This window comes from Castanea sativa, chromosome 4, assembly GCF_040712315.1.
Source record: "Castanea sativa cultivar Marrone di Chiusa Pesio chromosome 4, ASM4071231v1".
NCBI classification, from domain to species: domain Eukaryota; kingdom Viridiplantae; phylum Streptophyta; class Magnoliopsida; order Fagales; family Fagaceae; genus Castanea; species Castanea sativa.
Genome location: NC_134016.1, coordinates 10,432,976 through 10,446,771, shown reverse-complemented (window position 1 = coordinate 10,446,771; position 13,796 = coordinate 10,432,976). Strand labels below are relative to the sequence as shown.

The following is a 13,796-nucleotide window of genomic DNA, read 5'->3' as shown; positions in this document are numbered from 1 at the left end:
ATTTGTTACTTCTTGATAAACCTTCCTTACTACAACCAAAAAAAAAAAAACTCTCTTATAAGATTCAATAAGATCTAATGCAAAAAATCATTTGTTACTTCTTGATAAACCTTGTTATTACACCCAAAAAAAAAAAAAACTTCTTAGCAACTTAAAGAGCAATATCGCATTGAAGTCATGGGGAAACATGACAACACAATAAAGCTCTCTCTCTCTCTCTCTCTCTCTCTCTCTCTCTCTCTCTCTCTCTCTCTATATATATATATATATATATATATATATATATATATATATATTGTAAAACAGTTTAGATTTAATGCAATCTACATGTTATCTAGCACTTTGGGTTAGTTTTTGTGATGCACAATTAGCCTTTATTCATTGAATATTAGAATTTTTGGCTTGACTCTCCTCAGTTCATCACACTTTGAAAAACTTAATGGGTGTTTGGGCTAACTTTTTTTTATTTCGACCCTTACCCAAATCATCCTCAACATTTTTGGCAACTCCAAGGGTAGTCAAGTAGCTAAAACAAGGAAAATCATGCCTTTGAATGTGCAAAACTAGGAAAATCATCCTCAACACTAACTTATTGTCTCAAGTGAGATCTTACAATGCTTAATCTCATCAAGATTAGTATAATGAAGTGAAGAAATGGTCCATCCTCAACTCGTTCAGTTGTTGGAGATCTTCTAAAACGTGCAACAAAATTAGCTTGTTTTTGCAAAAGCCATCCTACAAATAAATGTTGCACTCATTTTTGAAATTTGAAGGATAAATAGAGTGCACTTAAAACTCAAAGGACTAAAAGCTCCTATAGCAAGTGTGTATTTTCAAACTATTTATTAATATTAAAAAATGTGAAATGATATTGTTTTGAAAGTGTTAACCGCATTTTTCAAGCAGGACAATGGTATCAAAATGAATTCAGTTAATCGATGTTTTTAAGATATTTATTAGTGGACCATTTTAGAAAAGTCTCGATATCACTTTCATAGAAAATAAGTTATAAAAAAAAATAGTTGTTTTTTTTAATAAAAAGTTTCTAAAAAAATATTTTCTAAACTAATCAACTTACAAGTTACCAAATTCTCAACAAAAAAAAACTTACAAATTACCTTACAACATACCTTAAAATTTTCCTTTAAAAATTAATTGATTAAAATGATAAAATTTAAACTTAACATACTAAAATCACTCTTCTTAAAAAAAATCATATTTGCCAAAGTCAACTGTTTTGTTTTTTTCTTTCTTGGTCATTTCATTGGTGCATGCAATATTTTTTCCCCCTGTTTCCTGAAAGAATTCGAGCCTCAGCAAGTTGATTCCAAAGATTCAAACTTTGAAAGAGAGAGAGAGAGAGAGAGAGGGTAAGAACTAACAAACCCTATTTTAAACTTGAGAATGTCCAAATCTGGGTTTTATTTATCCTGGATTTTGGTGCACCTATTTGTCCTTCAAGTCCCGTCCAGAATATCAGCCATCAGGTACTAATTTCAATTCCCAAGTCTCTTTTCTTTCTCAATTTCTAAATGCCCAATGAATTTCCACTGTTTGGCTGTTGAGAATCTGAAAGGAAAATTTGAATCTTTTGTTTGTTTGTTTACTGCTGTTTGGGTATTTTTCTTCTTGGGATGCAAACTGGTGAAAAGATTAAAGCTTTTGTAATTCATTTCCAAATGGGTTGAATTCCTGTATCATTTTCTTGCTGTGATTATAACGAGCTTCAGTTTTTGAAAGTGTTATTTATAACCTGCATTCTTGTTGTTTTAAAAAGGGTTAATTTTGTTGATTCCTTTCAAAAGATTAGGTTTTTTTAGTGACAAAGTTTGCACAAGTTATAAACCAAATTGTAAATGAAAACAGAAGTAAATTAATTTTCAGTGTGGGTTTGTGAAATGATGATGAATTCATATAAAATTCAATGAATTTTCTGCATACACAATTGACAATTCATTTGGAAGCAATTTGGTTTTTGCTGATTTCACAAGCGAAGAAGCTCTATATTCATATGGTATAGCTTGAATTAGACCTTTCTTATCATAAAATCACCTGTATATGATAATAACACTACAGTGATATCTGAATTGCTTCTTATGATTCATTTACTGCTGTTTTGTTATTTTTTGCCTTTTGGGATGCAAAATGTTGAAAAGATTGAAGATTTCATAATTCATTTCCTTCTCTTGGCCATAAAAGTTGATCAAGTGGGTTGAATTTATTTACTATTTTCTAGCTGTGATTATAATGAGTTTCAGTTTGTGATAGTGTTATATCTGCATTCTTGTAGTAAAAGAAGGTTCTTTTTGTTGATTTCTTGGAAAAGCTCAGATCTTCTGAGTGGCAAAGTTTGCACAATCTATAAACCAAATTATAAATAGGAAAAAAAGAAGAAAAAAATTGATTTTCAATGTGGGTGTGTGAGAAGATGATGAATTCAAAAATAAAGAAGAAAACTTGATGGATTTTTGGGTCGTGTATCAGTATTGCATACACAATTAGCGTGAAACCAATTTGTCTTGGCCAATTTTGCTATCAAAGAAGCTCCATCCATATGGTATAGCTTGAATTAGACCATTCTATCATAAATCTATCTGTATATGATGATAACACTACAGTGATTTTTGAATTTCTTCTTCTGCTACATTTAATGAATTCATTGGTGGGACCTCTAATAAAAAGCAAACAATGAGGAAGACGAGGTTACTTTTAGGGTTTTTTTTTTTTTTTTTTTTTTTGGTATTGAAAGAAATTGCACTTTTTCCCCCTCATGTGATCATTACATTTTCTGTAGTGTGACTTATGATATAGGCTATAAAATTTAGATCTTTTGACTAGAGCAAGTTGAATAAAATTTAATGAAGTGAATATAATTTGCATTCATTATAATAATAAAGATTTATGTAACGGGATAAACTGTCTCTCCATTGAAACTCTTATAGGAAATATATTTTCAAGGTGGTAAGCATTTATGAAAATTTTACAGATCTCTATATGTTCAAATCTTACCATTGCATTATCAAAAAAGTAACTTATTTGTGTGTGTGCGCGCACGCGCGCTTTTACATGCATGCATTTGACAAAGATACCAAGCATATTTGTATCTTATAGAATTTTTTTTTTTTTGATAGATAATAAGAGTTTTATTGATAAAAAAGAACAATGTGTTTACGATTGTAAACTCACTGCCCTAGAAACAAAAACAAACAAATCATGAGGAAAGTCTAATAGAGATAAGGAAATCAGACAGGGAACTACACTGCGTAAGTCCCCAAATACGAGACCACTAAAACAAAGTCCTAGCAAGCAAGTTCTTCAACATATCTATAGGTCTCTCAACGTCCTCAAAAGTTCGGGCATTGCGTTCCTTCCATACTAACCACATAAGGCATGCTGGTACCATATTCCAAACCTTGGAAGAGTAAGTTCCCAACCAATTCCTCCAAGCAAAAAGAAGAGAAACAATAGTATCTGGCATCACCCACTGAACCCCAAACATAATAAGGACCTCAGTCCACAAAGCAGATGCAAACTGACAATGAAGCAAAATGTGATCCACAGTTTCCTCATCACGCCTACAAAGACAACACCAATTAACAAGGGGAAAATTCTTCTTAACAAGGTTGTCTATTGTAAGAATCTCACCCCTAGCAGCAATCCATAAAAAGAAAGATGCCCTTTTAGGTACCTTTACACACCAAATGCTCTGCCAAGGGAAATAAACAGAGGGGGCTTTCAGTAAAGCAATATAAAAGGACCGCACATCAAAAACACCACTACGATTCAGCTACCAAATCAAGATATCCTCATCCTCCCCATTAGGTATCCTGGCAGAGACATGCTTATAGAAAGAATAAAATCTCCTTAACTCCCATTCATTAAAGTTGCGACGGAAAAAGAAGTTCCAACTCCTACCTCCCCCGTCTGGTGTAGAAATAACCATGTCAGAAATCAGAGCTTCCTGAACCACAGTAGAGGCAAACAATTCCGGGTATAATTCCTTCAAAGGAATAGGGCCACTCCAAGGATCGTGCCAGAACCGAATACGATTGCCCTCTCCCGCTGTATACACCACATGACCGAAAAAATTGTCTGCACCTTTCCTAATATTCTTCCATAACCCACAACCATGAGTCCCTCTCACAACTCTAGTGCACCAACCCCCACTACCCTCTCCATATTTGGTGGCTATTACCTGACGCCATAAATGGGTAGCTTCCTTCCCAAACTGCCAAAGCCACTTCCCAAGCAGAGCTTGGTTAAAAAGCCCAATCTTCCGAGTCCCCAAACCCCCTACCTCCACCGGCCAAACAACCTTATCCCAAGCTATAAGCAAATAGCTGAAAACTTCATTAGAACTCCCCCAAAGGAAATTCCCCTGAATCCTCTCTAGTCTGTCTGCTATATGTTGCGGGATTGTAAACAACGATAGATAATAAGTTGGGAGACTCGACAAAGTACTCTTCAATAAAGTAAGCCTACCTCCTTTTGACAAATACAACCGCTTCCAACCAGAGAGCTTTTTCTCCACCCTTTCTAAAATAGGATTCCAAATCGAAGCATCCTTAAAGTGAGCCCCAAGTGGCATTCCCAGATAAGACATAGGCAAACGACCAACCTTACAACATAAACTACGAGCCAAAACATCCAAATTTCCAACCTCACCAACTGGCACAATTTCACTCTTGCCAACATTTACCTTTATGCCTGTAATAAGTTTCTTACCTATATATGGTTGATGGATTAGAGCTAATTGGTGGTTGAGTGGTGGTTTTCATATTAAGACCTGCTTAACTTATTTTTTTTCTTTTTGTCATTTGTATAAAATCATGTAAATTGCTTCTATCTTGAAGTGGATGTTATTTATGGGTATTGCTTGCTTTCTTCATCTTTCACTCCTCCCTGTCCCACTCCATTGGTTGTAAGGTTTTGATTCTTATGGCTTTTCTTTGCCCCTCTTATACCATTATAGGAAGGATATTGGATTTCAAGAGAAACCCATTTGCAGAAATACTGTTCAAGGAAGATATTTACTGTCTGATGACAATGGTGAGGACTATTCTTTTTTAAGTTTCTGTTTGACTATTTTTTTTTTTTTTTGTTCTCATTTTGTGATCTTTTTTTCTTGTTACATCATCAGAAAGCTTGACATAGGTACTCTATCGTGCATTAGTTACTTGAGAGATTCTCATTATTATCCTCGTCCTTTTACTCTTCATTGTTATGGGAAAATTCTAGTGACAGTTGCCAAATTGATTTAAGTTGTTAAATATGCGGATATATTAAATAGCCGGTTTTACCCTACCATCATTTTCCAGATCTGCTGTTTTCTCATAATATTTTATCTGAGTTAGTGGCAAGTAATATGTCAAAGTTGCAGCACAAAATTTGAGGAATTTGATATAAGTAGCCACTCATGGAATTAAATGTCAAAACATACTACAGTCAATGCTTATGGAAAAGTGAATAAGTATCTACATATCCAACAAAAATCAGGAAGTATCAGTAACCCCTGTCAAAGATGTGTTGTTACCTTTGTTTCATAACCAGTATTTGTATTGTAGGCCATATATGTGATGCTCTATCAGTAGATCCACAGTCACGCTGCTGCCCAGGAAAAGGAGAAAAATTTTCTTGTCAGTGAGTTTTTTTAAATTGGACTCTAAACTTCTGACCTTGAGCAGAAACACTTGGCAAGCTTACAACATATTTTCTTCTTTGTCTTGTTCTCTCAGTGGATGCAACCTTCTCTCACAGTGTTGTAACTCCTATGAATTTTGTGTTTCATGCTGCCTAAATCCTGCTCGGGTATTTTCATGAGTGCTTGATTTCTTTGGTTTTTTTAAATCCCTTTCTTCTATTTCAATCAAGTATCTGCAATATAATTACTTTCTGTTTTTTTTTTTTTTTTTTGCAGACACGAAAAGAGCAAGTACTGAAGGTGAAGGTGGCTAAGCAATCAACCGCAGGTAACCAAAAAGAAAGGGCCATTATACTTTTTGGTAGAAAAATCTTCTAAATTTTAGTTGAAAGGCATCAATTTGCAACTGAGGCTTTAATTCCTACCATTAAGATCTCATGTACGAGATCTCTGAGTTTACAATTCAAAACAGAGAGAGAGTGAGAGAGAAAAGATTGATAATTATAGCTAATTGATGTTGCATAATATTTTGGCTTTAATTAACATTGAACTATGGATTTAATAAACATTGAAGGCTGAATGTGCCATATTTGACCAGGGTATGGGTCAGGCTTCATGTGGCAATTGGGGATATGAACTTAGCTAACTTTGGTTTCTTTTCTAGGATATAGCAACTCTTTTGTGGAACTTCTTTTAAGGTGATACATATTCACAATCTTCCTGCAGGTACTTATTCAAGTGTTTTTGATTTCTGTGCTGGGAGATGCCGTCATAATTCTGAAAGTGTGGTAAGTAATACTCCTCTTATTTGGTTGTTTGACTTGTTTCCTCTAGAAAGGGATGGTTCTCAATATATTTAACTTGGAAACAGGTTCTTTTAATGATAAATAGTATGCTATATCCATTTGCAGTCATGCTTTAGGTATGACCTTAAATGTTAAACCAATTTTTGAAATTTGCATGTTGAGCAAGATTTCTAGTTAAGTTAGTAATGTACTGTGTTATACGTGAGCCAATAATATGGTGAAAATGTGATCAAAACTTGCAATCCTGATACCGAGAAGCTCCTGATGCAGCCACCTTAGAAGGCCAAATATGGGTGCTCTTGGTGTTTTCTCTAATGATTTTAGGACCATTAAAAAGATGAATTGAGAGCCAATAAGCTTTAGCACAAATGGAACTCTATCCCCTCTAACAATTAGAGGAGGTGAAATAATGAGTTAGAACCTTCCAGTGTATGTCAAGTTTATCAATTATCCTCTTATGACTTCAATGATTCTTTCACATGCATCTTCATTACTTGTGATTGTTTACCTTATTTTTGATGGTAAGTAGAATCTTCTGATCCAACCCATGAAAACTTCTCATTAGTCCTATCTAGGATCCAATTTTAACAACCATGAAACTCACTAACAATAACAACTTTCCCCCACCACCTTTCTATTTTTATTGCTAACTTACACATGCACCTAGTGAATTTTAAACCCAAGACCTCACCCTCCATCCTATTATTATGAGAGGAGGAAGTGTCATTTGAGCTAGTGCTCATTGGCAACCATCTTACTATTTTAATTTAACTCTTGAAATGCCAATGTGAACTTAAGAATTTGTTGCCTTCTTGATATGATTTTGAAACTCTACACTGCAATGTCTATGGAACTCTGATTTCTTTTTGGAAACATGTTTGAACATTTCAGGTTCATGAAAATGCTTATATTAGTGATTTCCATCACTGCTTTTCCTTGCCGTCGAATTCTTCAGGTGAGTCTAGATATAATTTGGTAATTATTAATTATATGGAGTTCACTTCTTGAACTACATCGGTTTACCCCTTAAATTGAACTCGTCTTTCCTAAATACAAGTATAGGTTTTCCTTTGAACTCATCATTCCGAAAGACAATTTCCTTTACTTTCCCTTAAAAAAAAATTCCTTAACGAGAGAGAGAGAGAGAGAGAGAGAGAGAGAGACGTTCCATTTAAAAAATTATTCAATTGGAACTCGTCTTCAAAGGAATCATTTTTTAAATGTTTTAAAGGAAAAAATGTAAGCATCTTTCCTAAATATGAGTTCCATTTGAAAAATGATACATGAACTTGCCTTTCCTAAAGACAAGTTCGACTTGGACTTACTCTTTAGTTAGCATTGCTAGTTCAGCAGCATGCATGATAAACTCATCTCTTGGAGAGACAATTTTAGTGCTTGAACTCGTCTCTCCAAGAGATGAGTTTATAATAAGGTTATTATACCAATGAATTTTAAAACAATGTTTAATTAGCAAATAATTTTTAAAAATGAATTATTTATAATAAAAAATGACCGACTTCAGGTTGTCAGATAGTTAAAGTGGACCAAGCAATGTTCTTGCACCTCCCATGAAATTAAAAGCTAAAATTTGACTGAATCTTGATTTTAAAAGCGTCAGTTTGCTTTATTTTTTGTAAGCAGTGGGACCAAAGTCATAATTCAGGTCTAGCGGCCTAGTTTACTGTGTCTATTGGAATGGAAGATATTGCTACTGGAAAATTCTGATGTTGCTTTCTGGATTTATCATTATAAAAGGATATCAATTTATCAAAAGACTATAATTTGATACACAATGAGCAGATCTTAGTTTAACAAAGAGACACTAATGCTTGATTGGCCTTTCTATTTTTGGTTGGATTGAGAAACTACATAAAGGGTGGACTTGACAAGAACAGCCCAGAATTTTGGGTGAGATGGAATGGGGTGGTTAATTTCCTATTTTATCATTGCCAAAATTATAGGCCTCTTGGAACCAGAATTGATTGCAATTAATGACATTTTGCAAAACCACCATCTTGCATGACTTCACCAAATATCTCCTACCAAGAAAATATACTTTATTAGACCTTGATATCTAATGACCAGGAAATGAATCATGGTTTGGGTCTCCCAACCTATGGAAAAGAAAAAATCTTTATTAAGCACAGTTTTCAAGGTTCAGGTCTCGGAAATTTAATGCTAAGATGGTAAATATGCCCTGTGGGTGATTGTCAGTTGGTTTGGACAGTTTTGAGGGAGTTCAGTTCAGACCATCTAGCCAATCCCCTCTGTTTAGGAAAATGACAAACTGAACCACATTGCCAGATGCTTAGTACATGTTGTGGTCAATCTCACTAGTGTGGTTGGTCAATTTTCTCAGTTTTGGCTTAGATCTCAGCTGTGTTCATTGACATGAAGGAGAATCTAAAAGAAATTACGGCAGATCAGCTAATATCAATATCGGTGAAGATCAGGTTCTGTTACTTGGAGAGGAGAGGTGTGCAGGGAGGAAAGGCACATGGCAGTGGAGGGGAGAGAGGTATGTGCCATTTTCAAAGCTTCAGATCAATGGATTTGAATGTAATGATAGAGGTGAGTGCCATGAAATCTTGTAGAGAATCTGAGGGTCAGAGAGAGATAGTGCAATGGATGAGAAAAGTGAGAATAGGGTTAGAAAGGGACTCCTGATTTGGTGTGTGCAAGTCTATCAAATTTGAGTGCAACTCCAATGGTATTTTGCCACAAATACATTAATATTTAAAGACAATAAATTTAGTGCAGTCAGTTTGGTTTTTATCAGTGCAGAGAACTTTCAAAATGACATCCAAATTGATGCCTTCAGTTTTTTAATGTCTGAACGCATAGTGCACAATGAGTTCACTGGACTGGCTGAGATTGGTCGTTATTGACATATGTAGTCAGTTTTGTTGATAGTGTCAGTGCCATGGTAACTCCTATTTGCCTTAAATGCTGCTATAGAATGGTATAGACCATGAATTAAGACTCCAAATACTTTTTGTTAAAAGTGGAAAATGTAATGTCATTGAAAAACTGATTCTCTATTCTAATGCCTCGTTAATTATTTGGGCCTCGTCCTTCGTACTTGAGTTTGAAAGAAATATAAGAATGAAGATAATAAGTAATGTTAATGGCTTATTGTATCATTAAGCACTTTAGCACCAGGTGCCCCACATATCAAAGGTTGCAGCAGCAAGGTCCTTAAAATTAAAATTATTTTATTTATTTATTTTGGAGTTGGAACATCCTTATTTTGTATATGGTGCTTCTGGGTTGTTCTTTCTAAAGTTATACAGTTTACTGTTATCTAAGATTTGATAATTTTGCATGCTTTGAACTTTTGTTGCAGCAGGGGCCATTAATGCAAACCTTGAAGGAAGACTAAATGGAATTAATGTTATTGTTGGAAGGTAAATTATTGAGGTGATTTTGTCTGTTTCTTGAGTTTAATCTATTTAATTTCGAAGTTTATCTTATTCTTTGAACTCCTTACTTGGGTGATAGACAAGGTGAATCATGTGACTCAGTTTGCAAATCAAATGGACAATCATGCGTCCCCAATAAGCTGTTGGTGCTTAATCAATGTGACATGTAAGTTACCTGTTATTTACTTTTTTTATATAAATATTTTTTTTTCTTAGATATTGTTTCTGAAATATCTCCTAAGTACAGTATACTTTTTTGTTGTTGATCTATGTGCACTGTCTGGGATGACATTATTTATTATTTGACAGTGCTTTTCTTTTTGCTCTTTGTCATTTCTCTTGGACCAAGTAAGATGATATTATGTGTCATTTTTTACACTCCAATGCTTTCAATCAGCCTTGGTAATTCTGCGGAACATATTAAATATTCATTGTCATGCAGTTGCATCTAATAGAATAACATTCATTGCATGTGTAATTTGATCACAGATGATTGTTAAGGATCACATTTTTCAACTATTTAATAGTATCTGTGTGGATATCTCTTTTCTTACCTTTTCTTTTTGGACCAGAGGCTATCATGATTACCATATCTTCCACTGGATAGTAGGATTAGTCGTCCAAGAATTACTGTTGAGCAGTAAAGAATATGATGCAATGTGTCTCTTTAAAATTTCTACTCTTGCTTTCTATCAGATTTATACTTGTTTTTATTTCTTCTGAACAGTATGCAGAAATATATGAGCTGCAAAGGAGCTTGCTTGGCAAGCATGGGACCAGATCAGCCTGCCGAAGTCGTTGATGATGCCCCTAAAAATCTGGTATGCAAATTGGGGCCTTTAGGACCTGAATGACCTCAAGGGTACAATTGTGAAGGATTAGATATACATTTCAAAAATATCTTCTTATGTTCTAAGAATAAATAAAAATTAGAAAAAATTCAAAAGAAAAAGGAAGCAGTTGACTTGACTCATCACTTATGGCCTAATTGGATGGAAGGTTTAGTGGCAAAGGCAACAAAAAGAGTGACAGTGTTCCCGAATCTTCCTTCTTAGGCCCACCTTTATTAATCACCCAAAAGTGGGCAGATTTGGAGGGAAAAGAGAAGTTTATGGATTTTATACAGTTTTGCCCTTCAACTCAAAGAAGAAAAAAGATGAGACGGGGTATGATGGTAAATTAATTTTTTTCCTCCCTTTTTCTATTATGAACAGCCAATCAACATGAGAAAAGATCTCTATAATTTCTTCTACTTTCCCTAGGATGGTTTCTTTCCAAAACTGCCAATCATAGTATTAGTCCCATTGCTGCCCTGATTCTTTTGAATGATACCCATAAATACCTCTCTTTAAACCCCAGCCTACTTTGGATTGCTTGAATCCCTTACCTCCACATGGGATACCTCGGGAGCCATCACTGCCCCTGCAACCCTGCAAGAATGATTCTGCTCTCCTCCAAACAGATGCAAGTTGCTAATTTGGTAATTTGGTGTGCCTGGATGTTCTAAGTTTCATGTGGCGAAACTTGGCTAGTCAATTGAAATCCTATCAGATTCCAAAATGTTGGAACTAAGACTTGGTTCTTGTTGTTGGATGTTCTAAGCTATCTTATACAATAATTGCAAGACTTGTAGATGATATATTAATATTGCAATGGAAAATTGTGGTCGAACTCTTTCCCCTGATTTTGCTTTCCATGGAAAGGAAAGGAACTACTCATTAAATTTAAGTTTTAATGTTTTGAGCTTTGCTTTTAATAATACAGGATCATCACAAATTATGAGATTCATAACACTTATCTCTGACTTTCAGAATCCTGGAGCATGCTTGTTTACTCGAACGCAATCAATGCTTTCCTGTGAAGGTTCACATCTGTATACCAGGAGACTTTGCCCCTGTGCATAGTGCATAGACTTGGTGAGTTTCCATTGCCTCAATATACATTAATAGACCATTTAATGAAAATGTGGCGGCAAGGTTTTATTTAATATCAGCTCTGTATTCTGCTTAATATTGCAGATTTGCTGTGAACCTACTGACGTTATATAATTTATGCATCTCAAGATCTTTTTTAAAATATTAAACATGCAAATTTCGTCCTGGACTCTGACATGACTCATGATGATTTAAATTAAATAGTTTTACGTTTGTGCATAGCAACATCATTTGAAGCAATATACATAGATTTTTGTGTGGTGCTGTATGCATGCATATGTTTCCAGTACAGATTCTATTCGGTTGTTGCAAACTTGCAAAACCATAAAACTTTGTTACTACCATGAAACTACTACTTTCTTCCGGTTCACACGTAGCGATTATTAGTATACTCTCACGATTCTAGTAGAAGAAATCAACAATTTTTTTATGGATTTAGGAAACAACTGTATCATAAGTCATAACCATCTTGGAGGATATACTATATTCTGCAACTAAATCTTTACATAAAATATAGGAATAATGATGATGGTGATAGTTACAATTATTGTTATTAAAGCGAAGACATTGGCCTAAAACAAAGGGTAAGACCTTAGCCTACCTAAAATGCCTTCAGCGTCCTTTACCATAGTACTTTTTTATTATTATTAATTTTTATAATCTTTCTCCTCTTTTGGGGTGGTTGGTTGGGGCTTGGGATAATCATTCTACTGTTGAATGCTTATTGATTATGTTCTTAGCTCTAAAAAAATCTTGGTTTTGATTCTTTTTTTCTTTTTAGAAGTTAAGCCTGGAAGAACTTTTCTTAACAACTAATTTATCTGTGCAGATAATGTCATTGAGGAAAACGCAGTAATTAATTTTGTATTCTAGGTATTGGTTTTAATTGTTGGAAGCTTCATAAAAGAAAAGTTCTACAGAGGGCTGTTGTATGTTATTGTTCAGTGTATTTTTATTGGAGATGAAAATATTTATTGCTCCTGTACCATTACTGTAAATTATAGTAGTAATATTTGTAACAAAAATGATACTTATTCAGACCTTTTTGGTGGTTTAGCTGCTTGGCATCAAAATTTAACATGAAAATAACCTCACGTTCTGGCAATAGAAAGAAGAGAATGTAATAACAGTATGAACTGTTTTTTGGGTGCAATTTCCACTTTATTTTTTCTTCCTCTATCTTGTTCTAGTTTGGGTGAAGGAGATGGAATTCTTCAGAGAGAGAGAGAGAGAGTTACTTTTATGATTCATGAGCTATAAAACGCGCAAGCAAGATTAAATATACTTGAGAAAGACTACACATTATATTTGCAACCATTATGCATGATATAAGTTTCAAAGACGTGAGATCTAAGGAACCCTTAAAAAGTAAATCTACCTCATGGCCTTATGAAATGTTTTCAGCTATAACAATAATAAGGAAAACCTACCATTTACCTTCACGTGGTTTGGTCCCATCATAATCCATAAACTTTCAATTATTAAATTTAACTCCCCCTAAAATTTTAATGAAAATGAAATTATTAAAATTCCATTCAAATTTATAAATTTTACATTTTGTGGACAAACTTTCAATTACAACTTAACCTTTTATGATTTGGACCTAACATGATTAAATCCTAAAAAAATTTCAATTGCTATATGTAGGCCTCTTAAGTTTGAATTAAATTAAAATTGAACAAAATTGTTAAGATATTCTCAAATGGAACTTGAACAATTTCATTTTAATTCAAATTTAGAGGGTTCAAATATAATAATTGAAAGAATTTTCTTTAATAATAATGATGACGAAGCTGATAATGGCGTAGCACGAACATTAACACATTAATTAGTTGTTAATTTACGAAATTTAGACTAGTCAAAATTATAAAACCACCCTTTTTATCAAATTATTGAAATGAATCGCAACTAGGAATGTTATCTGTTAGCTTCCTCCTTACTCCAACCTCAATAGAGCAGAGCACATTCACAAAATTATAAAACCAACCATTTT

General features: G+C 34.0%; 1 protein-coding gene across 2 annotated transcripts; it reads left to right on the top strand.

Annotated features, from left to right (window-relative positions):
- The first annotated feature begins 1,221 nt into the window (after window positions 1–1,221).
- LOC142630336 (uncharacterized) lies at window positions 1,222–12,955 on the top strand. Of its 2 annotated transcripts, none has more exons than XM_075804327.1 (12): window positions 1,222–1,487; window positions 4,973–5,049; window positions 5,565–5,640; window positions 5,736–5,808; window positions 5,918–5,969; window positions 6,368–6,429; window positions 7,339–7,402; window positions 9,797–9,854; window positions 9,949–10,035; window positions 10,597–10,690; window positions 11,681–11,785; window positions 12,633–12,955. In XM_075804327.1, exons 1-11 carry the CDS (start codon window positions 1,405–1,407, stop codon window positions 11,771–11,773), a joined length of 819 nt encoding a protein of 272 aa, XP_075660442.1. In that variant the 5' UTR covers window positions 1,222–1,404; the 3' UTR covers window positions 11,774–11,785; window positions 12,633–12,955. The 2 variants fall into 2 exon arrangements, with proteins under 2 accessions (XP_075660442.1, XP_075660441.1); XM_075804326.1 differs by having other exon boundaries at window positions 1,269–1,487; window positions 9,794–9,854.
- The last annotated feature ends 841 nt before the right edge of the window (window positions 12,956–13,796 follow it).